Genomic DNA, 27,225 nt, shown 5'->3' with positions numbered 1-27,225 from the left:
CAGCCCTAAAATCAGTTTTATACAGTATGGCTAAAGGATGCATGTCTAACAGTTTTCATATCCATGTCAGAATCAGGATTTTACATTTTGCTGATTCTGCTTCTCTTCCTAGAAATCAATTACAGCGCTCAAGTTGCTGTTTTTAGGGTCTTGTCAATACAAGTTGCATGCACAAATAATCTGAAGTGGAGGGCAAAACTGTTTTAAATTAAATCGGACCTTTTTACATGCAATAATATGGATCTAAGACACCTTTGCTAAAAGCATGACATAATTGTGATAGCAAAGTAGCAGCATCCACATAGGTGCTCTGTATTTCCTTCCTCCCAGTCTCTATTTAGACAGCAGTATCATCATTTCCTCTGTGCTTTACTGTGGCAGGCAGCAGTGGGGTTAAGCTGCCAGCGATGCAATGATAGTGAGAGGGTGACTGCAGCTGGGGGCTGCAGATAGCACATTCTGTCAAATAGCGTCAGACTGCCTGCATAATGAAGTGACGAGAACAACGGTGGGAGACCAAAAAAAAGAAAGAGAAATGTGGGATAGCATCATTTGTTATTGCTGAAACTTATGCAGCTCCAGCACAGAATGAAAAGCTGCAGGAACTATAGCTCATAAGCAAGATTCATTTGTAGGCTGATTAATGTTGAGTCTAAGGGGCGCTATTTTTTCCCCTAAATAATGCATATACATGGGTTGTGTCCTTTATTTAACAACCAGTGTTTCTGAAACACTACAGGGTCATGGAAGCACATCAGTAACACATTTGTTGTTCACAGTCACAAAGGTTTTGAAGGACTGAATTACCAAACCTTCAGCACAAACATTTTTTAATTAAAAAAATCCACATTAGCTTTTACTGTGTCTCCAAGCAAGAAGGTGATAGTTTAAATGTCGAATACATGGACAGTTTATCAATTATGGCCTATGTGGTAATCTGCTGATATGTTCCCAAATGTGTGAAGGTCTTTCTTTCAGGTGAGACCGCCCAGTTATCTGGAAATGACACCGTTGTTAGGAGAGCAATCTTAAGCCTTTTCCATCTGGTTTTGATGTTTTTTCATGATATGATACTTACAAATATCACGCATTTTAGATTTTGAACATGTTTCAGTCAAATGTTTAATGCAGATGCCTCCATCAGTTACCTGTGTGTGCACCGGTAGTCTTTTCTTTCAGTTGATATAATGTTTCCTTCCCAAAGTAAACAATGAGCATAAAAACCAACGTCAGATGGAGCACATAATATGAGCTTTACATAAACATTTATATATAAGACTAACATTTCATTTATTTAATTGCACAAAAAACTGTGTTCCAGAAACTACTGCAAAACCTTTCCAGAAATCACTCTGTCTACCATGTGTACAGTACCACAGTAACCATCTGAGAGTCTTACTGGTGATATTTCTTGCCCAACTTCCTCTCGGTGATCCGTTTTCTAGATTAAGGCAAACGACTCAGTGATGTCGAGCAGCAGGATAATTCATCCGAACACGACGATGACGCTGTAGCTGGAATTTACAGAAAATAGTTTGCAAAGGTGCAAAATCAGACATGTGCACCAATTGAACTTGCATCTATCATCCACACGACATCTTCAAGACAGCCTCGAGGAGCTGCAGGCTGAAGGTACTGAACCACGCTTCTGTTATCTCAGAGCTGCTGCATGTGTCATCTTTGGATTCCCTTTTATCGCTGCCTTCTTTATCGTGATGTTTCACCATAAACTGAACCCCCCCAATCGCCTCCACTACCACTGACAAAACACATGTTCTCATACACATGCACACGCTTCTCCCCTCAACACCCAACAATTTCATTACTTTCCTATTAGGATTGATGGGGGTCTTCTGTGCGATATAAATCAATTTGAGAAGATTTTTCTAAATCTCAACCTGCAATGAAGCCATCAAGTGTTGGGGTGGCCGAGGGGCAAGAGGCTGGAACAGCCACATCATTGGTTTTGCTTTTCTGGGAAGGAGGGGCAGGGCTGGGGAGTAATTTTGCTTTCGGGTTTATGATGGAAAGAGCTCTCCCTTCTCGCTCCACCCACCCACCCGAAGAAGGTTCCGCCCTCTACCCTTCTCCTCTTCCACGGCCTTCTTTTGCTCTCATTGCCGGTGCCTTCCATAGCGCTATGATTTACAACTAGTACTCATGTGCCTTCTGGGAATTGATTTCCAGGGAACCATGCCTTGTGCCCATCCTTTCTGTGGGGGCCATAACGATCACGCTGTGGATCATTAGTCTGGACCACTGTTTTCCACTGCTCTGCTGGCTGGGCGCCATACATCTCTCCCCTCTCCTCCCGAGTCACAGCCACTGCTAAATTGCCTGTTCCTTTCTCTCCTTTTCCTTTCCCCCACCCTCCCCTGTTCCAGTCACACCTCACGATCCTCATCTGTCCTTTTTTGTACCGCGGCATTTATTGAAAACCAAGCTGCACTGGAGTCAAAGCAGGTGGTGAGTGTTTATAGGCCATTTAGGATGGAGGAAATCCCACTCGTGTTTCTGCCATCCCGGCACACTGACCTTTACTCCAGCAGACAGACTGATGACATGTTATTTTGTGAAGGAAGTGACCGGATGACAAACACGGAGGCCGTATCAGCGCAGATGGCGGAGACTGACTGACTTGGGTAATATGAATAACAAACTGATGGAGTCAGTTTGTCACTAAGAGGGCAAAAGCAGAGCGGGGAAGCTCACGGTTCAAAGGCTCTTATTATGCCCCCCGAGGAACAATATGTTCTGATTTGTTGCATTTGCTTCTTGACAATGTGCCAAAATGGAAGGCATGATTGAGCTTCCAGCGGTAGTTTCAAAGTCCAAAGCCGGTATTTTTCCTTGAGTGCTCAGCAAGCTGCCATTTTTCCCTCTTTTCCTCTCACTCTGCAATCTTGAAATTGACAGAACAATAGAAGAACACTCAGGTTTAACTCTAGTACTAATCACACTGGCTCAGTCTCAGGGCCATAATCACGCGTGGCAACGATCTGCGACACTCGCACCGAACCGAACTGATAAAATGGCATCGTGGTATTAATAAAGGTTCCTGCACCTTAAAGCTGAGATGCTCATTCCTCATCTCAGACGCAGAAACCGCTTCCAGCTGCTCAGCTTCTTCAAACTCAACCTGTCTTGCAGCTGCTGGATTAATTGCATTTTCATCTGGGAAACGCATCCAAAAGTGGTCAAACAACCGTTTTGCAGCATTAATAGGCCGAGCTAAAACAAACAGCAGCACAGACCAGCAGCCTCAGCTGCCTCTAGTGGCTCTGCACTGCGCACATGCGTTGGCAGTGGAAGCTTCTCGAAGTAAAGCCCGGGCCTGGCAGCGTGCACTGGCAGCGATGATTTACAACAGCATTTAAGTGAATCTAATAAGCAGAGTGAATGCTTCCCGTCGCTTTGGCATAGCTCGTGCCTGGGCCCTAATCATTCAAATATTTTGGCAAAAGGCAGTGCCCCGTTCCTCTCCAAAACAGAATAATGAGACACGGAGCTCTTAATCACAGCAGATCAGTTCAAATAAATGAAAAGAGAATCAAAAGCATTCTTTGCCGAGGCAGTCCTCTCTCTGTCCAAATGAGCTGACGGAGGGCCAGATCTGCGAGATGGAGATTTACCCCGGAGACGGAGCAGATTTTCCATGACTCGTGAAGCACCGACTCACTCTGGCAAAGCACAAAGTAGTTCTGGAAGAAACGAGGGACAGCTTTTGTACCATTTTCTTTTGGATGTTCAAAGTAATTATATACAGTATGCACACATATACAGACATACAAACACAAATAGTCGGACCAGCCCAAGAAAACGATGCCCCGTGTTCTTCACAGCTTTTTAATCAAGCACTCCCCCACGCTTGTTCTCCTATCACACCTCAGATGCTTTCTGGAAAACCCACGCAAAGCAATGCGGTAGCTCTGACACCTCATCCAAACTCAATAATTCACCATGCTTCCACTTGCCAATTCTTCCCTCTGCCAATCTGAAAGCCTTCTACACACTGCGCTTGCTGAGACAGCGCTCTAACAAACGATGCTGTCAGTTAACAAGATGGAAAAACATTCTGTTAATTTTTTCTCTCCCTTCTTCCCTCCCCTCCTCGGCGAGGAGTCTTGATGTGCCGAGACGAGGGCTGGATCACAGCTTGCCTGGGGGAAGCCTGACACAAGACAGGCTGCCGCTGACATGATGAGCCTCGAGACTGCTGGCGAATTCTTGTGATGTCACTTCCCGCTCTCGACAGCTCTGACACCCTGGCGTTGGGTACTGGGAAAAAAGAGGAATAGAAGGAGCCGCTCGTGGAGGTGGTGGTTGGGATGGTGGGGCGGGGGGGGCTTGATGAGAAGAAACACTGGTGCGTCGACTGTGCGGCTCTTCTGTTTTCTTTAATGTTCCCGCTTTTATCAGCAGTCGGAGCTGTCAGCGGTAATCACGCTTGTAGTGAAGAGCTGCGGAGACGATAAGCTCGGCCTGTCAGCGCCGCATCCTCTGCCACAGACTTATGCTGCTGCCGCTCTCTTTCTTTATGCATGATGGTATTCTCTCCAGAGAGGGGGGAGAGGGGGGAGAAAGAACAGAAAGGGGTGGATCATCCACACCGGGAAGGTGGGAGGAAATTTATTACATCTCGTCCTCACTTAAACTGAGGTGGCTTTTGTCACAGTTAAGAGATCACGATACGTTTGGAGTCTTAGTAATGAACTTGTGTATGAGGGAAAAGCACATTTGTTTTGATTTGAATCAGAACTGCTTTGATGAAAAAGCCATTCATGAAAAATTGTGAGTTTTATTTAAAGGTGTGTAGGTATATACAGCAGAGCCCTGATTTCAACTGCATCTGTGATACTGTGAGCAGTTGATCCTTTTTATGAAGCCAGTGCGAGTCTTTGGAAACCTGTGGAGTAGCTAAAACAAAATCAACAGACTTTTCCTTTATCATGTTACAAACTCCAAAATATGACTTGAACTTCTGACTAAACTTTGTTGTAAGTAAAACCAGTGACCCAGAAAGTCAAATTCAAATGAAATCGATCCTCTGATGTTGAAGTTTCATTTGTTTTTGTTGGGTTTTTTGTTTTTTACCTCTGCCATGTTTGCGAGTTTCATCGTTCTATGATTCTTTCTCATTCTATCTCTGTGTGCAGCGCTTTGTGACTACCTGTCTATGAAAAGCGCTTAATAAATAAACTTTACTTACTTACTTAAACACAACAGCTCCAAAAGCTTTGACTGTAATCATGGTCATGGTAACAATCCAAGTTTCCTAATATCCACGAGGTCTTTGACTTAAAAGCCTTGTAGGAACCTACGATTCTGTTGTAAACATACAGAAAGTCCTGTGTAAAGATACAAAATATCATGTCACATTTGACCTTTGACCTCTCACTTAAGGTCAGTAGACTGGTTTAAATGTTAAAGTGATAATAATATTATACAGTTTCCAAATGCAAATGTTTGTCCGGGCAGCATATATCCATTTAAGATTCAAGAGCTTTATTGTCAATACACAGCGTACCGAAACGCTGTTTCACCCCAAGCCCCCCGTAGTGCATTTGTAAGTATATAAAATATATATGTCCATTAGATATAAAACTAGGATTTACAGATAAATAATGTGCTATATTTCGGTAAAATTATTGTAGACGAGACAGGACGAAGATGAAAAATGTGCAAATCTAGTAGAATTTAGACGTTCAGTAATTATTAGTGTGCAAATAAGCAGATTGCTCCCAGGTCCCGTTTGCAGTGGATTTGTGTTTTTGAGCCTGTTGGTGAGTACTGTCAAAGATGAGGATGATATATGGGGACTGATTTTGTTATGTACATTACAGTAACAGGTTATTTTAATATTAGGGGTAACAGCAATATATTCAGTGAATACTGCCCAGAGACTGAGCTGCCCTGCTGAGGTTTGTGCTTCATGTTTTTCCTGGATCGGATCCATGTGAGGAGACGTGCCATTAATAAGTGACACATCAATCTGCAGAGATGATGACAAATGTGGCTTTGTGTCAGAGCTGGTGCAATATATTTCATGGCTACATGGCATAATTATTATAGAGATGAAAGTAATTACATGTGCAGAAAACGCTGTGACTTGACATGCATGAGAGGTGGCGTGCAGTGGATAAAAACAAAATGCGCAGCAGTAAAAAGTCACTCGGCATTCGGTTACCAATTATCCTTCTCTTGTGAGCATTAAAGCGCTGTGCATTGTTTACCGTTAACAGATGTAATTGAATAATAATGCCACGGTCCCACCTGTTCCCGTGGTTGGAATAAATGAGCTGTGCTTTGCTCTTCCTCCCCGGTCCTCCTTCCTCTTCCCCCTCGCTCGCTCTGAGAGCGGGGTTGAGAGGCCTGCCCCCGCAATGGCTATTAAAATAATGTGGCCTAACCTAAGCAGAGGTTAACCAGCTAATGTCCTCAGTACTGCTCCTCTCTCGACATGAATAATGCAGATCAGGTTTCTAAACAAGCACACAAATGAATCTATAAATCACACAGGTCGGGGCAATCTTATTAGCTACCCTCCCCCCACATAACCTCCTCCCATCTCTCCCTGATTTGCAGCCGTCAGGCTCCTGCTGGGGGGGCTCCCTCGTATAAACACGCAGTGAAATGTCCTGTTGGTTTAAGATGTAGGACATGGACTAACAACCCGCCATGCAGAACTTAATGCATTCTGCAGAAGCGCACTTGTTCACCTGAATACAACATCATTAAACAACAAGATGGTGTCACTGCTAAGTAAATCATGGCTTCTATGAAAACGTGCTGAATCAGCAATCTGGCTCCCGCCATCATAAAACCAGTTTGATATGTTGGCTCACCAGCAAAGAGCTGTGGGTTCAAATACCACCAACACCATAACAGCATCTTATCATAACAGAGGTGTTCCAGTCCATCTCACAGGCCTACAGGTCATATTATACTTATCAAAAACTTCTTGGGTTATAACATTAATACATTTACTGCATTATTTGACATGTTTCATGTTATTTTAGTCATTCCTTGTATTTGGAATGAAATAAAGAATAAAATGTGGCTTTTTCTGAACATATTTGGCTTAAATCGTCATTACTCCATGCTACTTGCCCAAAACTTTTTTCATTTCCTAAAAGAGTCATTTCCTCAGTTTTTAAAACGTTTATTGTTCTAAACACATGCAGAGCTTATGTTTTGCCACAATGGCACTTATGGCTATCCTAATCCCCTGGGATTTGGGGGGATAACAAGCAAATCACAACTAATCTGCAGAGCAACGTCGTGTGGACAATGCAAGGGGAGAAAATAAAAAACAAAACGAGGAATTTCAACTAATTAAAAAAATAAAGAGAATAGGAAATAATCAGCAACAACTTTCCCGATGCTGCTGGAATCAAATGTGAAAAAGTTGCGAGTTATGGGTTGAAGAACATAATGTAGTGTAACCGTCACGTTTGCTCGCAGAATAATTACCAAAACAGGCAAATACCAGAAAAACACCACGACAAGCACATTAATCTCATAGGTGAACCCACTCCTGTGCTCCTCCTGTCCTTTAGTCATAAATGCACAACGTGCTGAGGGTAGAGCAGGGCGATATGACCAAAAATATTTATCACGATATACATTTGAAAATTTGCGATAACGATATAACTGACGATATAATTGACACGAGACAAAATACTTTACAACTCCTCAACTTTATTAGTGCAAAAAGAACCAAAAAACAATGTATTTTCACTTAAACAAGCAGCTGTTTTTTATCTGCATTAAAGTTATATAAACATTTAACAGAGAAAATGCAAATTCCTCGCTGACAGCCTACGATAGCCGTAACGCTCCGACAATCCATCAAGCGGTGCGGCTTCGTAGCTCAGCAAAGTCGTACTGAAACATCTGACAGATTTTCGAGCGCCGTGCACATGAAATCGTTTCGAGGTCAGTAAACACGACCAGAGTTCATACATAAGGCACACGGGGTTATAAGGGGCTCTGTCGACTTTCAGAGAAATCAAAGGATTGATTTTAAGTGCGCCGTATTTTTCAAACTCGGTAATAACGACGGCCCGCTAGCATGTGCTACCAAAAATAGTGCTTTGTTGTGTATCTGACGGACGAAAGCTAAACCAGTTCCACACCAGTGAAGCTGCAGCATTTTTACAAACCAGTTCAGGTTCATCGTTTCATTCAATGATCCGCTTTCGCCCTTCTTATTCTGTGTCGCCGCCATGTGCGTATGTAAACAAAGGCACTGCGCATGCACGTTTTACCCATATTCTATCGCCATATTTCATTTTCTTATCGTTGACCAACATTATACTGTGTTGGTCAACGATACTGTGAACGGTATGATATGGCCCAGCCCTACTGAGGAGTAAGTGTTTTACCATTAAATCTCAAGATCTACAAAGACCCAGCGATCCCCAACCAGCCAGTTTCAACACCACCATCATCTGTAAGAAACGGATTCTTCAATAACTGCTCCTGCACGTCATCATCCTTAAACTCTCAGCTCTGCTCCACCTTCATCAAAGGATAATATGACCAGACTCCTGGAAGTCGAGGCAGGAAACGGAGGACGGCGATGTTTAGAAGCGTGCACATGTATGCAGTGATCCAGGAAACGAGAGTTTAGTTCACATACAACTAACCCATTTCATTTGTCACATCTAGAATGCGCTCCCCCATACTCCATCAAACAAAGCCACTGCTAGCTCACAGTCATTTCCCTCTCTCCCAATTACAAATGAGTCCATTAGTGTGTCTGCAGTGAGCCCTGCGCTGTCTCCCAGTAATGGCTTGTGAGATTTCCATCATAATCATAATGGCTCCCAGAGCAGCCATGAGTGCAGATGGAAGGTCGCTCATAGGTAATGAGCTATCTCACCACCCAAAGGGCACGTCTTTTAGTTATTTAGAACTGCATGCCTACGACTTCATGGCTGACATGCGAGCTCGCTTGCGAGCATGTGCTTTGTGGACTCTGGTGACATGTTTCTATGTATGAGGACGCGGGGGCGGATTTAGGAAAGCGAGGGTAGACACGGCCCGGCGCTGATTAACATCATGAAATTGGTGTCTGGGCTGCAACTGTAGATGCTAAAGCACATAACTCAAGCCGACACATGACAGCTAACAGCAAATGCCATCCAGACATTAGTTTGCACGCTGACATCCCGTCTCCCTCCCCTGGCTGTGGAGCATTGCCAAGCAGAAATATCATTAGGGCCAGCAGTGTCAGGATGACTCACCTCCACTTGCCATTCGGAACACATCACATTCTTTTCTCTGGCCTCGGATTGCAGCGCATCTGCATCTTCTGCCAATTATTCTATGAATGCTGGTCTCGGTAACATTTCGAGTGCGCGTGCGCTCGTTGTACTAGCCAGCTAGCTGCCTGCGTAGCCACAGGGATGTGGGACTGGGAGGAATGGGCTAATACAGGGCTGACCCGTGCTTGATTGACCTGAGAGCTGTTGCGATGTGGGTCGTATCAATGAGGTGACCTGACATTTTCCTGTAAGACCTGGTTTTTTCCGAAGCTTTGGTGTTTGCTCTTACAGACCTTCATAAGAGCAATCGATGCCGTGTGGTCACAGTGGGAATTTCACAGGAAGATCTGACCTACATATATGCTGCTGGCTGAGGCCATGTATAGAACCCTGTAATAACAGACTGGACATGTAGGGACAGATCAGGCACAACAATATGTCCACTGATGGGTGAAGTGAAAAACACTGATTATGTCTTCGTCGTGGCACCTGTGACTGTGTTAGGAAGCCAGCGAACATTTTGTCCTGAAATTTGATGTGTTAGAAGCAGCAAAAAGTGTAAGGATTGGAGCAAATGTGACAAATTTCTATGGGTCAGAGCATCTCCAAATCTGCAGTTCTCCCAGTTATCGATCAAAAGTGCGACAGCTTCATGGGCGGCAGATGCACCAAATATTTACACATGAGCATCAGAACCAGACCGTGGAGCAATGAAAGAAGGTGGCCCGCTCTGATGAGGGACATTTTCTTTTATATATATTTTATATCACATGGATGGCCAGGTATGTGTGCATCGCTTACCTGGGGCACATCTAACACCAGGATTTGCTATGGGAAGAAGGTAAGCGAGCAGAGGCAGTGCTGGGATGTTACTCTGACACATACCCAATCATTACTGCAGACCATGTACACCAGGGGTCTCCATCTCCAGGCCTCGAGGGCCGGTGTCCTGCAGGTTTTAGATATAACTGTTGGTCAGCTCACCTGAGTCACACGATTAGTTCGTTACCAGGCCTCTGGAGAACCTCAGGACATGTTGAGGAGCTAATTTAGCCATTTAAATCAGCTGTGTTGGATCAAGGACACATCTAAAACCTGCAGGACACCGGCCCTCGAGGCCTGGAGTTGGAGACCCCTCATGTACGCCCTTTCACGAGCTCAACGATGAGTTTCAGGTGTTGACTTGGGCTCCAAATTTCCTGGATATCAACCCGGTCAAGCGTCTGTGGGATCTGTGGAGGCCCCCCCTCAAAACTTGAAGGATCTGTTGCTAACATCTTTGTGTCAGACACCACAGCACAGCTTCAGGGGTCTCGTGGAGTCCAGGCCTCGATGGATCGGGGCTGTTTTGGTAGCAAACATGGGGCCAACACAATATTAGGCAGGAGGTCACAGTGTTACGTCTGAACGGTGTCAAATCTTTGGTCTGTTACTGTTATTGACTGTGCTAGTGACTCAGGTGGAAGAGTGGGTTGGCGGTTTGATCCCTGCTCCCGAGTAAGACGCTTGTGATGTCATCAGCCACACATTATTCACTTGGTTTGGTTTGCAGTTGCTTCACTGATAGAATTCATTAATCATTTACTGATATTATGAGGCGTGTGCATCGTAGCATTGTGTGGTTTTTCTAAAAATGTTTTGTGTCATATTAACCAAGTTTCTCTCTGAGTTACCTGGTGCGGCTGTTTCCTGTCTGGGCGAAAGACAACAACATGCCTGCTCAGCAGCACTAACATGTGCTTATCAGGAACAGGGGTGTTTTCGGTTTACGCATGTTATCTGTGCTTAGTACTGGTGTTTGTTTTTGTTCCCCCCTATTGTGTGTCAATGGTTTGGCCAAACCACTATAAAAGTGACCCTTAGCTCAGTTTGCGAGTTGTGTCCACTTTGGTTGTTTAAGTTTTTGGAAGTTACTTTTTGATTAGAGTTATATTTAGTTGGACCTGCTAATTTTATTTTGAAATCCTGCACTGCCACACGGGTGCAATTCTTAAAAATATGTGGACTACACGTGTTTACACGACTCTCAAAGCATTATATACAAGTGCAGTCAATTTATCACTTTCTAACCATAAGAGATAACAAGATCCAAATGATGCTTCATCTTATAACATCATACAGTGAACTATGAATGCTGGTGAGAATGATCGGACCTCTGCCCCACAGTCAAAGACCACTAACGTCCTGCTGCGCTGACTCAAGAGGGATTGTTTATTTACAGCGTATGCAAACTCTTTTCTTTACATCAGTCATTAGGGTGTTTTAATGATAGAGAAAAACAGAGGGGGGTCAGCCACAGTTCTATAGCCAAGCTCAAACACCCCTGGGAGGTCTGCCATCTCCCGTTAATTTGAAATCATTCAGAGGCAAAATGGTAGCTGTTTGATTTATCCCTTATTACATAGCTTCTTAAGAATCTGTCAGGCAGCCTCATGAATTCATTCATCTCCATAAGCTTTCTCTGTGCCACTTAGGCCTTGTGTAATCTGGGTGAGACCCCCTTATCACTTCATTTGCACAAGCAGGAGACTATCAATTCCTGTCCAGTATCTGGAGCACAGGAATTAGAGGTGTTTGGATGTGTCCACACAAAGCTGCAGCGAAAAGAATCTGATTACACAATGAAACACCACGCAGGTGCTCCAATTCACACCCTACATTTACGATATTAGCGAGCATTAGTTAAATATATTTGCCGGTTTATTGCTCATGCTCTTCGGCGTAGATCAAAATCGACAGGCAATTTTCCACCGTGAGTCATTGATGTATTGCCACTGTGAAGAGAGAGACACTTAAAAGCATTTAGCTGGTGCCGAGCTCCACATAGCTGCCTCATAAAAGCAGACAATGGCTGAGCTTAATAAGAAACAGAATGGATCCCATGAGTGTGGAGGACCCATCAAGCTGGGGAATTTCATTTAATTTCCCCGGGGCCATCTATGTCTTGTACACATAATTAGAGCCCAACATGCAATGTTCCTTGTGTTTTGTCAATAATTCCCCGAGGAGCAATCAGGACAAGGGTTGGACATGCCTCTGTGACCTGGGCTACTCGCAACAAGCTCAGCCACCTAATTACACTGCCTCTAACAAGCAATGCGGTGGTGGCGGTTTAAAGCAAAGGATGTGGGAGGGGTTAGGGAGCCGGGCCGAGCCCAGGAGCCGACAGCATACAGCCTCTCTTCAGAGCCCCTCGTGTCATTAAGATTGTTTGTGGCTGCCGCCATGCATGCTGGGACGTCGCTGTCATTATGACAGGCTTGCTTTCTATTTCCCTCATTAAGGATCTACTTCTGTAGTGACTCACTCCCTGTGGTGAAATACACAGCAGGATATTAGAGTTATGGCCCTCTACAGCAGCTGTTTGCTTGGGAGATTTGCAATACAGGCATTTCTGTGGTGTATAATAATCTCAAGTCCATGACTACAAATGCGGCTACTCGAAAGATGCTAGCCAGACTAAATATCGCTGTACAGTTGTCACGGGCTGGGTGTGCGATCCAGCATTTTGAGGTTATTGTATTTGTAGGCATATTGTACGGAGGCTTATCAGGTTGCTTTGAGTTACGGGTTTAGTTTAGGTTACTCTGTGCGTTCTGAGTTATGTATTATGCCCGTGGTAGGTTCCCCTTGTTGTTCAGTGTGTCCACCTGTCATGTTTCATGTCTGCGTCTTATTATGCTTCCTGTTTTATTTTGAAAGAGTCTGGTATTCTTTGCTCGTTGTATTTAGCGTTACTCTCGCCTGTGTTGTCATTATGTTTCACTCCAGTCAGCTGTGTCCTCATGCTTACATCACGTGTGTATTTAAGTCCTCAGCGTCACGGCGTCTGCCTACGTACCGCCTTGTTTCCCTCGTTAGGGTCGTAGTTTAAAAAGTCATAGTTTAGTTCATAGTTGAGCCTTGTTTTATTTATTTGTGTTATTAGTCTTATTTTTGAAACTTAGGCTACGTTCACACTGCAGGCGAAAGCGCATCAAATCAGATTTTTTTGACCCTCTGCGACCATCTATCCGCTCATGGTGTGACAGTGTGAACGGCACAAATCCGATATTTTCAAATCTGATCTGGGTCACTTTCGTATGTGGTGCTGAATCCGATACATATCCGATGTTTTCGAAAGCTGCTGTTTGATGGTCAGGTCGCATTAAATCCGTCTTTTACGTCACCGACACAAGACAGACGCTGATTATCAGCGCCGGAGAAGACATCGCGAACGCTTCCTGGCCATCCGGTGAAACTGTTGGGAAGACAACGTGAACATTTTATTTGTCCTGTATAATCTGCAGATTCTGACAGAAATCTGCAGCTATCCTATGAAGCAGCGCTCCTCTAAAACAGCAATAAGGATCATTATTAGGTTATTTACATTATTATGTAAATAACAAAATAACTTAAAGCAAAAATTGGGAAACGTAAAGTCCGAAGTCTTTATATTAATAAGGCCATCAGTCAAACTTACTGTTTGCTCTGGGTCTAAACAGAGCGTGTTGTGTGTGACGTCTTCTTTTGTGCACGCGGCCGCTTTGAGCGTTCACACTAGAGCGCGTTTGCTGTCGCGTTTTATTTGTAGTGTGAACGAGCAGACAAAAAAATCTGAATTGAGCATCAAGACCTGCAGAGTGAACGTAGCCTTAGTTTTGTCTCCACCGTGTCTGCTTCTGGGTCCACCTCATCATCGCACCCCGCCGTGACAGCAGCACTGAAGGTGATTCTAGAAAACATCTCCTGCACAGTTAAAAGCACCGCTGGACACCGAGCTAACAACTGTTACTGATTTATTAAGCAGATAACAGTAAAACGGTGGTTTTAATCTGCAGCCTTGTTCATTTGGTACAAATATCACAGGACTTGACATATGACAACCCGCCTGCCTTACATAGCCGGGAAGATTCCACTTCCTGTGAGCTGATCCTGATGTGCACAGCGCACACAGCCAGTCAATTCTGCAGAAATCACCGGCTTGACAAAAGGGCAATAACGGGGCAGAGGGGGGGAGTCACCGGCCCAGTTGTTGGGGGGGGGGGCTTACGTGCAGGTGAGCCAGACTTTGACTGACATTCACCCAGTGCGCTGAGGAAGTTTAACCTTGGTGTGCTGGAGAAGCCGCTCTCACAGGGAGACAGTGAGGGATGAAGAGCGAATGTGAGAAAAACTGATTTCCTGCATAACAACCGATTTTTTTTCCTCATAAGCAGCCTGTTTCCAGAGACGCTGGTTTGAACCCAAGGTCTTGCTCCATGTTTTATTAAACACGGTAACTGGCAACACTGCCTCATAAATAGAGATGAGCACAGACACCTGAGGAGTCGGGGCACTGCTTGCTCTTGATCGTCCAGCCCAACACGACCCAGAAGGTTCTGCATGCGCAGCACCGCGCACGCTTCTGCCTAGCTGCCCTCTGTTTTGTTAGCATCGCGGCAGCTGATAAACGGCACCATATGGAGCAGGTTCGTAATTGGGAAGGTCAATGATGTTAAAAATGTATGTAATTGAGTTTGACTCGACGTGTTTGGCTATTTTTAACTCGGAGCTCAGGCCAGTTTTAATAACGCTGCTTAAACAACATTAGTGCAACTATTAGAAATATGGGGAGAGCTAATGAGGGGTTTAACAGATGGTTATAAAAGCAGTTCAATCATTTACCAAGAATAATACGCCTTCTCTACTCTGCTGATAAAGAATCTCTCTGTTATATCATGTGTGCAAAAGCGAAACAGTGGGAAATAAGCGCCTCATTATGCTTATCCTTAAATATAGACTGGACTTGATATTTCTTTAACTGGGGTTGTGTTTCCACTCTAAAGCCTCTTTGTATGAGGACAATCTCATAAAGTCTTTGATATATGGACACAATTTGCCTGAGAGATTTTTCTTTTCCAGGTCAGGAAAGATGGAAATGGCTTTTTCTTTCCACAGGAGTAAACATCTCAGTCAAACAGCATATTTATGGTTTTTGTTGCTGATAGAATTATTTTCCATCCCCTGTGTTCTCAGCTTGCACTGGGAATTGAATCATTGCCTTAGAAACATGATTCACTGCTGTGACTGTTTTTCCCCCATTCAATTTCAAGGACTTGGCAACCTTGTCCTATTCAAACGTGTGCATTATTACATTTTATTGTTGGCCATAAATGAATGGGGAGGTTGAGCACTCTAGAGGCAAGTGTAACACACATTAGGGCTTGTATAATATCGCATCTCAAGGTAAGAGTCAAACCATCTACAGTTCTGTGTTTCGACACCAAAACCGACACACTATTAGCAATCACAAAGCATCGGGAGGCAATCGAAAAGGCAACGGCGATGCAGCCACGTAGGTTTAGATCATTTTTCTCCTGAATAAGCTGGAAGCTTTCAGGGGAACTACTTTGAATTGTGGACTTTAAAAGCTTCTGACAAACGAAAAACATTTCCAGCTCGTACTCTGTGCTCTGACTCTAAAGGTTGCAAAGCTACACACTTACAATGATGTAAAAATTGGCTTTCACAGATCCCAACATTAATGACGTGCTGATCCTGTCCACCTCAGAGGCTGTGAATGCTAGCAGGAGATGACGCTGTGACAGAATGAGGATTTACCTGCTGGGACAACGAGGAGGATGTGGAGCTACTGTAAATGGGTCACAGTGACTGTAAAGGAGAATGAAGGGGGGGCGAACCCCAGAGGCTAGCCATACTGCTGACTCTCAGTTCACTATCACAGCTCTGTAAGTCTCACTGGCTGTGCTCCATTAATAACATTAGCGCCGGCTCGTTTCTCTACGTTCTACATTTGTCTCATTTACAAAAATGTGTTACAGAAAATAAGGTGAGAGGGACATTACACAGCAGGAAAAACATGTCGACAAAAGAAATGTTTAGCACGTTTAGCACGTGCATAGCGACGCTAAATCGTGGAGTGTAAAGTCCATCGGAACTGTAGCTGTGGGCGGGGTGGGTGAGGTGACAGGCGCTAAGAGGAGGGGAGGTAGCGGGTGGGACGGCGTGTGCGTATGTGTGTCTAGGGAGTGATGCTGCCTGCTGACCTGGTCATCCATTAGACAGGGTCCATCCATCCAGCCCCCAACACACACCGCCACCTCCTCCACCCCCCCACCCGAGGCCCATCATTGCGGCTTTCTGCCAGGCCTGGAATCTCCACATTAATTTCTCATCTGTGGCGCCCTAATGAGCTCCGCCTGCTCGTCCACCTCTGAGACCTCAGTGATTATCAGACAGGGGGGTGACCATTTGTCAATGGCAAGAGGTGGCATTTACACTGCTGACCTTGCTGCCAAGGAGAGCGGAATCAAAATTAGCGGAGCAAAGAACAGAAAAGCCATCAGAAGCTCTGGAGAGCAGCCGCCGCGCGCAAACACGATCCGCTCAAGGATGCTGTCCAAACCTCCGTCTGTCTTTTGTTGCTGCTCCTTTTGGTGAAAACTGCTAAACTTGTATTTGCACATTCACACAAACTTGATAACTGAAGTGTAAAAGCAGAATAATCCTATTGTGCTTTTGCGGCGGTGAGCGGAGGCCCTCGGTTTGCTGCAACACAGAGCGGTGGGCGGTGCGCACCCCTCGGTGGGAGCAGGGATTTGCCGGTTATTGGATGGAGGGGAGCGGTGTAGGTCTGTGACACCCGCTAACCTTGGCCAGTGCTGCTGGGACTTGGAGGGTATCCATCACCGTGGCAGCCCCGAGACCCAGAGCGGGGGGAAAAGCCACAGAAGTTGCCGGGGGAGGGAAAAAAGCTAGTAAAAATTTAATGCACTCCGCAGAGCAGTCATGTCATACTTGGTTATGGAAAATAATCCCAGATGCCTGCAGTGCTAAAATGGAGCTGTAATGTGCTCGCCTCCTAACCCGGCCTGACAGCCATGATGTACGACTACCATTACCGGAAAATATCACTTCAACTAACCCGTGATCCGGCTCCGCTAAGGGTCATATTATCCATGAGGAACAAATTACACTCCCCCAAAGTAAATACAAATTTCCTACACTGACTGGGTACAAAGCACAGAGCGGGGAGGGGGCAGGCGGGAATGTTACCTATGACAACGCTCTGCAGAGTGACAAGGATGATAAAGTACATGACAAATCACTGGCTGACAGGGTACTCTAGTGCAATCAGCCTCAGCCTCGGCCTAGCGAGCACCCACTCAAGCCTGTAAACACTACTCTCTTCCTTTGGAGGGGGCAAAACACATAATCTTTTAACGCTGACAAGTTGCTCTCTCCTTTTTATTACTCATCCTTCCCACTGCGGCGGAAGAGGAAGGGTTTGGGGTGAGGCTGTGTGGGGGGATGGAAGATATAAAACGGTTTTATGTACAGTGCTGCTGAGTGATTGAGAAACACGACTCTTCTGCTATAATTGCCCGAGGGCAAACACAGCAAAACAATAAAGGAGGAGAAACAGCAAATATATTACTGGTTCAGATCTTTATTTTATGTCAAGGACAAACAGGTTCCTGCTTGGATCCCTTGCCTCCAATAAGAGCAAAGCACAGCGAATTACAGCACTCTGCTGCGCGGCCGTTAATAAGACGCAGAACATTTTCAGAATGGCATTTACAGCTTGTGGCTACTGATAGAGCGAGTAAATAACACTTAGGAAGGTGTGGTCTATAAAAAAGGCCGGAGGCAAGAGGAATAAAAGCTGCGCGGTGATAAAGTTGTGCAGATTACAGTATAGACTCATTGTCTTCGCTGAGGGCCTAAGTGCATGATTGGGGAACAGGAGCACTTGAGCATTAGCGCACATCGGTGCGAAAATGTTTGACGGGCAGTTTCAAGGTGCCACTTAGGAAGAAGGAAAAAAATCACTTAAGCATTCGTGAGTCCAGACAGAGCCGGAGCCTCTCGACTATATTACAAAGATCCAAGACGAGGTGGAGAAATCTACCACTGCTAGATTAAACGTTGAGGGAATGTTTCCGTTTGAAAATAAATGAGGCAGGCTGCACTTACACTGATAAAAAATCCACATTATTATTAATATATTTAAAGTGTGTGGACCTGTCAGAGGCTCCTAAAAGACTTCACTGCTTATGGACCTTTGGAGGATGAGCGATACCTGATGCTACAGAGCTCAGCGAAGTGGAAATGAGCTGTTCTGCACGAGTCCAGGCCCGTGTGACCGCCTGATCCTGTTCGGACACCTCGATTCTGCACCTTGGAGCAAAGGAGGAGCTGAGCCATGACAGACGGTAAACAAGATCGTTATTCAGGAAGAACGGCTCACTTCCCCCCACGCATAGTTTCAGCCCCCCAAAAACTGCCCTCTGGAGATACAGTTTCATGCACGCTGGCTGCTGGGAAAGAGATGCTAACAGTACGAATACAGGGCTAATAATACCAGTGTTGTGCGGCGAGTGACTGCTGATAGGCGTCCTCCTACCTGTCTCCCAGCATGCCATTAACATGTCACGCTGCAGAAGGCCCCGTCCTACGGGTCACTTTGTAATGAGCAAATGCTCTGACAGTTTCCAGCACACGCAGAGACACACTCGCACAGCGACACGGGATCGCGTGCACACGGAGAGCTGTCTCTTATCAGAGCCCGGCAGCTCCACGGCAGAGGCCTTCTACGCCAGGCAGAACATGATTTCTCCTGGGAACACTTTTTCCATTTCCTGCTTTTGAAGGGAAACGAAATAAGCCACGTTTGTCCTCATCTGAATACATTTGACCCATTAAAATGACTCTGCTCTGCCGCGGCGTTGCAAAGGAGAGCGCCCCGCTCACAGAATGCAAATGACAGCAGCGGCACTGGGCGTAGCGTGCGCGGCTCCTGGCAGGAGCAGATAGTGGCAGGTGACGTGGACTAAGGAGGGCCGTTGAGTGGGAGCTCCAATTACTCCTTACGTTGAAGAAGAACGCGTGAGTCAGCCCTGTCATAGGGGTCCCCGTTTACTAATTCACTCCTCTGTTACTTTAACACACAATTAATCAATGACAGGAAGGTGTAGTCGGTGCTGTTCATCAGGAGCGTAACGTGAGCCAGGGTGAATTAATACAGTCACTGGGGGGATTACCGTGCTCTCGCTCTCTTCCTGAAACAAGAAGGAATTGCCACCGAGACAAGAGCAATTTAAATCGACAACACTGAGTAATGACTCAATTTGCTGCAGAGTCTAAACACTACAAGCAAATGGCATTACTAAATCATTAGAGCACATCTAGCTCTCTGGTTAGAATTCAGTGGCTAATATGGCTGCTTTTACAATCTAAAGGACGCTCAAACTGAGACCTGGATTTTAAAGTGCTTTACAACCAGGATAGCAACAAACGTTTAAACGCTTACAGGTGCTTTTATTTTACCCAACCGTGACCATCCTCATCATTGCATCACCACATGAAAGAAAAACAAGAACGCTGCACGGGCGATGCACGTTTACGCAACGATGTCCAGCGTCTCGTTTGAGGATTCGATCGTGGCTCCTCGAGCGCTCCAAAAGTAATCGGTGTGACTCGAGCTCACCTCGGGGACATTTTAAAGACAGAGCGCGAGCCTCTCGTACCCGCCCCTTACACAGCTGAGAGGATGATGCATTTCCATGAGCCTCGGAGGTCCTTTACCTTCTAACCAACAAAAATGTCCTCCCGCTCAGTCACCTTTAGCTTTCAGACCTCACACAAAGAGCAGAAGCTCTACCATTGAATCAGATCTGAATCTCTTTCCAACCACATACTCATAAACTCATATCATGTCTATGGTGTCTGGGTACAAAGTCACTTCAACCATACAAACCTCTGGATGCCGTTCATTTGATTCCTCAGGTTCTGACACTGATGATGACTCCTTTTAGGCTTCTTCTTCTTCTTCTCTCTGAATGTTGAAAAGCTGCTTTTCAGCGTTTGTTTGCAAAATAGGTTAAGAAGCTCGCAGCACCTCTTTGAACGGGGCCAAGAACTCCACGTGTAACTGATCTGATGGACATCATTGACCTCAAAACAACGCCACTATATTCTTACTTACAGCCATGAACGGGCACATTAGCTTCTTTACTTGTGTAAGCTTTAAACGTTTGCCAACATCTGTTATGATTTCTTTTCTTCTCTGAAATTACAGGGTGCCCAGTACTTGCTCTAGGACACGAGAACACCAAAGCTTAATCACTTTTTCTCCCAGGAGAAAAAATGTATATGAAAAGTTGCTATTCCTGCATCTGGAGTCATTTAGCACTACAGTTTATAGTTTTTGCAACCTTGTAATTGTGTATTTTCCCAGTACAGTCAGTTTAATTTAACCCAAAAACCACTAAAGTAAAAAATAATTAAAGCAAATGAATACATTTAAGAAAAACTGAGGTTGTACACAACTCAGCATCATCAGCTTTCCCACCATGGCCCATGACTTATGTTCTATAACCTGTGATATTCACATAACTCCCATTATTTTGGCTTTTCCCCTGAAACACTTCCGGACTTTGTTAAATCTGTAGAGCCTGTTTGCTGCTAATCACTGCTGTGTGTTTCGTTGCTGCTGTAACAATGTAACTGCAACAAAAGTGCCAAAACTGACGCAATGAAGCTCCAACACAGGAAGACGCTGTAGATCCTGGCAGGAGGTGGTTTTGCTGGGATTACAGAACCAAACTACAGTGAAGACAAATGCAGGAGCAAAAAGAGCGCGTCACAGAAACAGACGGGCAGACACCAGCATATAGGTGGATGGATAGATACAGAAATAGACGCCGCGCTGCAGACACGCTCGTCTGTGCTTTAAGTAACAGAAAGCCTGGCTGCCGGAGCAGTCTCATTTAAATGTCATTGAAATCCTAAAAAGCCAGAACAGTTCAATTTAGATTTTGCACATCATTAAGTCATTCATAATTAATGCGCAACTAATTAAGGTTTTGTCATACTTATTAACAGGATGTTTAATTCTAATTACATTTAATTCTCAGTCTTAAAGTAACATTTGGATCTTTTTAAAACACTGATAAAAGACGCTCGAAGGGATCCAAGCACATTCAGCCCAATGTGAAAGTCTTACCTTGTCGTCCTGGTCACTCTCAGTGTCGCACTGCGAGAGAAGGAAAGAGAAAGCTCAAATTAGGAATAAGATGTCCAGTTTGTGTGTTTTAAACAGTTTGCATTCAATCCCAGTGCGTGTGGTCACCATAATCTCATTCATCTTATCAACTTTTTAATGACAAATTTATCACATAACTTGTATTCTGGACCTGGATATCATCAGATCAGTTCATTAGCTGATCCAAGCAGCAGAATGTGAAATAAAGTGAATTTCTCATGGGCGCCCGTGCCCTTGTTAACACTGGGCACCATGTAAAATTCAGACAGAGCTGGAATCTCCGAACTCTAATCGCCACTGGAATTCTAATAGCATGATGTTGTTGCTGCTTCAGGCTGGGGATGGCAGATTGACACGAGGAGGAAGGGAACTTGGTAATGGTGGGAGGAAAAAGGGGGCTAGATTTCAATTTTTTGTTCCAATTTCAATTTCAAGGTCCACTTAATTCTTTATCAACTAATTAGCGTGATGCTGGGTGAATGGCGGCCCTCGTAGTTGTGCATATGGCTGAGGTGCAGGGAAGCACTGGAGTCAGTAATGAAAAAGGCACTGGGGGGGAATACGGGCAGGGGCTGGTACAGCGTGTGGGCAGGAGCGCGAGGAGGGGTTGGTGGGTGACGATTAAAGTATGGCAGGAGTGAAGGGGGGGGGTTGTTTGCGGGCCCCGGGGTTGGGGGCCGGAGGGCGTTTTCTTTTTTTCTTTCCTTTTGTTGTTTTTTTTTTTTTGCTGATCTGGGCCCTGCAGAGCTCAAAGGTAGCTGGCTGGGTTTGTGGCTGATCTGCTTCTCGGGCTGGATGGTAAAAAGGGGGCTTGCGAGCTCAGCAGGAGCATAGCATCCAATTTACAGGCCTGTCCCGCACAGCCCAAGGGGCTGCCTGCGGCACACTGCCATGATGGTCAGCTCCAGCAGCTCATAAATTATGCAGAGGCAATAAACGCACTGGGCAAACACTCCTCAGACGTTCCCTGCTCCATTTCGCTCTCACTCCTTCTCCGCCATACATTCCAACCCCGTTTTAAGACAGCGCGCAGGAGCCCTGATAACAAATAAAGATAACGACAGACGACGGCAGATCACGATCACGCGCGGGTGTCTGTGTAATATTAAAAGCTCCAAACTGCGTGCATTTATGCATCTCTTCCAGCTCCTGAGTAAATGGGCGTGTCTGCCTGCATCGCTCTCTCGTGGCCTCCCACACAGACTGACGCCGCAGACGAGATCAACGGCGTTCAGGCTTTTGAGAATGTAGCAACAGCGACGCGACCGAGCACTCATTAGCCGCTTCTCTGTGCACGACGCAAGCAAGCGAGGGGTTCAAATAATTGACATAATTTCAGTTTTCTGCATTGTGTTGTGATCCACGAAAAAAAGGAGTCTAGCCTTTCTTCCCCGTGTTCCCTTTTTGTTCTTATTTTGCTCTCCCTGCTTCCCCCGCTCCTCGGCTGTGCAGCCAATTGCTTTGATTGCCAAGATAGAAGCCGGCTGGAATGACTTGCCCTTGCTTGTGAAGCAAATGGAACATGCTAATGGAACTCATCGTATTACCCGATGCAAAAGTGCCATAGCTCATTACTTTAAGATAAAGGGATATCATTGTAGACGGCAAGCAGAATTGACTTTCTGTGCTGCGACTTGATGATGATTTAATCAACTGCTCTCTTTCACTTCTCATCCCCGAGCCTGTCGCTTTCGCAGGTGCCGCTAAACGAAGCACTCACACGGCTAGTGGGGGAGAGAAAAGAAAAGAAATTGCTGTCATTACTTTCCCCCCCCTAGGAATAGAGGTATGCAAATTTCCCAAAGCGACAAAGGGTGGGGGGTGGAAAAGGTGGAAAACTTAATAAAATGGAAATGCCTTTATAATGAGCAAAGTAAAAAAGCCTGAGATCAGGCCTGACAGCCGAGAGCAGGCGATCTGAACGTCCACGACGCCAAAGCTCCCGTGAACTCTGTGTTCGAGCTCGGGCAGGAAGTAGTAAATAATAATATCTCGAGAAGGATAAAAAACAGGTTTGAGGCAGAGCTGTCACTCACTGAGAAGTGATCATAGTGAACGAATGTTTCGCTTCATGCACAACCCGAGGTGGGGAAAAGTCTGAGTGCCTGATCAGGAGCCGAGGTCTGCACTTCACAGCTGGAAGTGTCAGGAAACATCGGTACACCTCATCATTAAGACTGAGCATTGTTTTTACAGGTCAGCACGAGCTACAGCTCTGTGTGATACAACAGCTGCTGACATGCGAGCATGAAAAAAACAAAAACCCGCAGCTATGATTAACCACGTCAAAAACACTTTAGAGCAATCCTGGGACGCCGCGGCGACTGAAAAGACATGTGTCAGCCGTTTAAAACGAATCTATTGTACCGAACAGAGAAAAAACAACAAAAGTGGTGCCACTGAGATCACTGACAGGCCGAGGTAGAAAGTCTTATTTAAAGCAACAGTAATGTACAGTAAGGAAACCATTAGTCCTGGGAGGGGGCTGGCAAAGGAAAGTGATAGTCTACCAGGCCCGGTGCCATTTACACAGGACCTGCATTATACTGTACAGCTAGACCCCAGTGTTTAGTTTAAGTAACGCAGGAATGTCAAACATTAGCTTCAGCTCTAAGAGCTGTTGATGTTGGCCTGTATCCGGACCACTTCTGATTGCCGCTCTGCTCTCACCCGGGCCTCTCTCTTGGCTGAGTGCTCTTACAAATTTCCCTACACTCTGTCCAAGCATCGAGCCTTTTGTTTATATTGGTCTGAAAGTAGAAGTAAATTATTCTTGTCCTAAATCCTCTCCAGCTGAGAGCAATACTGGCCCAGTAGAAGGGGAACAGAAGGAGCCACGGGCCGAATGCTAAACGACGCAGCCGTGCTATCGTCTGTAACAGCAGGGCACGGCAACGTCTCCTGCCAGAGCTACCCACAGCGAAAAAGTCTGCACTGAAGAGGTAACCACATCACACATGTTTGCGTGCAAAGCAAGTATGCCATGATCTCTTTTCCAGCATAACCTTCTGGATATCCACTGGTCCACAAATACTAACAGATGTTGGAGCAATCAAGAAAAAAATAACATGACAACAATAAAGGTCCAGCAGAGTGTGTTTAGCATGTTCTTGTAATTCCTGATTGGCTGTCTATGTTGCTGCAAGTTGAACAGCGCGCTCTCTGCGTGAAGTTAGCCTCGGGTTATGCTTGAAAAACTGCCATCAGTATTAACCTCTGCCCGTGCCCTTGGAATTAATTATCATTGATATGGTCTTCATTAAAGCACACTAGTGCACAGAGGAAGGTGCCTGTTTATCAAACCGACACTGGATGTCCTGCAGCAGCGCTGAAGGGGTTAAAGCCCAGGGAGGACGCCAACCTGCCTGCAAGCCTGGGAGCTGGAAAGACCGCGTGAAGGATGGCAGCCATTGCCAGGGTCAGCTCTGACACTGCCAATGTGATGTGCTGTCGTCGAGGGCTCCTCAATCCCTCCTCCTAGCGGCTCCTTCCTGATATAGCTGCATGTCCTGATGGTTTTGTGATGCAAACAGTCACATGGCAAAATGGTTTTCTCCCTTCCCGGTGCATCCTCCTCCATCTGCTGCTGGGGCCTGGATGCCTCAGACCGCCTGCCTGTCACAGCGTGCGTGGAAATTAGCTGGGGAGGAGGTGCTCGCTTGTGCTAATTACATTTTAATCATTGGAAATGTGTTGGCAAATCAAGCCTTGATTGCCATCTTGGAGCCCAGTGCTCTTCTCTGCAGGTCGGGGATGGGGGTGGGATGACTTCTGGGGCTAGAATGCGTCTGAGCCCAGACTCGGCAAGCTGGACACCTCATCCTCCACCGCAGCTTGATATGGCGGCGTGCCTGGCCTACTGCTGGGTAGGGGCTGTGCCACATTATTCACTGGGAATAGAGAAAGACCGGGATGGTAAAATGCGGATCTGTGCCATGCATATTCTCCAATCCCCCACTCACACCTCCCATATTTATCTCTCTTTCTCTTACTCCCTTTTGCTTTTGCACCCACACATTACTAAGTCTGCCAGTCCCGCCGCTGTGAATTGAGGAACAACAAACAGAGATGAGCTAGAGGCGACTGATGAGCTCAGGTTTTGCTACACAGCAGCTACTTTGGCAAACAAAACTAGAAAACGAGACTTAAAAAAAAGGCAAAAAACAAACTGACGTAGTTAAATTTTCAGCTTTTAAATAAACACAAAATGATCAAGGTTGACAAGAACACTTTGCTCACAGAAAGCTGATTCAGTTTTGATGAACATCTGTGAAAAGCCACGTTTCCTCCGTGATATCCAATGTTACACAACAGACTGACTCACAGTAATGAGCCCCGAAAGGACGCAACATAGACGCATCCGGACCCGCATCGTGCTCAAGGGACTTCACACCCACGTGAACCTCAGATAAACTCTGGGATTACTTTACTTTAGCCGCCCGACGCACATTAGTTATTACAGGTTGCCTATAAAGGACACCTATAAGTTCAGGGAGTGGAAGAAAGATTAATAAAACTCGCCTCGCTGGGACGGCTCATTTAAAGAAGCCGCGTTCTGTGGCGACGAAATTGTTTCTGCAGCATCTGCTTGATGCCAAACTGCTACATGAACGTACGACGGGAAAGGAAAGTCCCAAAAGAAATCACAGGCACAGCCTGAGTGTTTCAGACCGTCTATACAGTCACATAAGGAAAGTTCTTCTTCTAGGAGCCAAGAATACTTCGTCAGGGAGGACCAGATTTCTGTCTGGACTAATATAAGCAGGTCTGATCCACATGTGCAACGCTGGCCAAATGCAGCAGGCCAACATCTGAACGCAATTTCCCTTCAAATGTAAAACTTCATCCAGAAGATATTCAGTGCGACCGCAAACTCCAGTTTGTAGTCAGGAGGACAGACGAGATAAAGGAAGGAGGGAGGCCAGAAAAATGAAGCTTTCCACAAAGTAACAACAACATTACAGCCTCTGATCTTTGCTTTCAATATTCAGCACCACAGTCTTTTTATTTTTTATTTATCTGGGCCGTTCCCAAATGTATGGAAAGAATATCTGAGAGAATTTTCAACATCTGACGACTCTCTCTCGTTTTAAAATATCAAATTCTTATCATTTCCTCGTCGTTAGATCTCTTTTCCTTTACATCCTGATCACCAATAATGTCAAATCGGACTGAGACGGCTGCCTGGATGATAAGATTTCCTCTGAAGGCGTACAAGCGCTACATGTGTATATTACTTCCCTTTTTAGTGTGGAGGAAGGTAGGACATTTAACTCTACTGGAGAGGAGGCACCGCGGGGCTGAAGTGATGCTTAATCAGTCCCATCCACCCACCAAACACGCTCACAACACCACCTGACAAAAGGACCGGGGTAGGAAGAAGGAACAGAGGTGCCACGTTCTCAGCGTCTCAACGTTTTTTAAGTCATATCAGCGCGTTTCTCCAGGCTCTGCACAGCATTCAGGGTTATGTGATAAAAGCCCAAAACGCAGCCCTACACGGACCTTCGTTCAGCCCGGCTCTGTTTATATAAGCCAACAGAGGACCGAGGCTCAAAGCAGATGCTGAATTAATCAAAGATTAATAGAAGGGTTCTGAGATAATTACATACATCAAATTGCATTGTTTGCGTGGTTATGGCGACTCCCACGAGATGAGTCCGCTCGGTGTGCATTTTAATTACCCCCCTCATGCTCGACATTAATAGTGATATGATTTGGCATCCTCGTTACAGCAATCTGGTCACGCACACAAGAAGAAGAATTTCCCAGATGAAGAAGTGGACCCGCAGCTGAGCACATGAGGCTGAGCAGGCAGATGTTCTTAGAATCAGTGAAGCCCTGAGCATCACCGAACCACCCTGGTGTCAGAGCACATGTAGTGACTGCACTGAAGAAGGCTACGCCGCAAAAATACTGTACAGT

General features: G+C 45.5%; 1 protein-coding gene across 6 annotated transcripts in view; it reads right to left on the bottom strand.

Annotated features, from left to right (window-relative positions):
- Positions 1-27,225, bottom strand: part of auts2a (activator of transcription and developmental regulator AUTS2 a) — a 335,293-nt gene that overhangs the window by 93,672 nt on the left and 214,396 nt on the right. For all 6 annotated transcript variants that reach the window (XM_005740357.1, XM_005740356.1, XM_005740354.2 and 3 more), the window contains one exon: positions 21,262-21,291. In XM_005740357.1, the coding sequence (XP_005740414.1) occupies positions 21,262-21,291 (30 nt within the window). The remainder of the gene's footprint in view (positions 1-21,261; positions 21,292-27,225) is intronic.

Source organism: Pundamilia nyererei, unplaced genomic scaffold (assembly GCF_000239375.1).
Source record: "Pundamilia nyererei isolate P.nyererei 1_Seehausen unplaced genomic scaffold, PunNye1.0 scaffold00099, whole genome shotgun sequence".
Classification (NCBI taxonomy): domain Eukaryota; kingdom Metazoa; phylum Chordata; class Actinopteri; order Cichliformes; family Cichlidae; genus Pundamilia; species Pundamilia nyererei.
The sequence above is the reverse complement of the archived record's forward strand: the minus strand, read 5'-3'. Positions and strand labels throughout refer to the sequence as shown.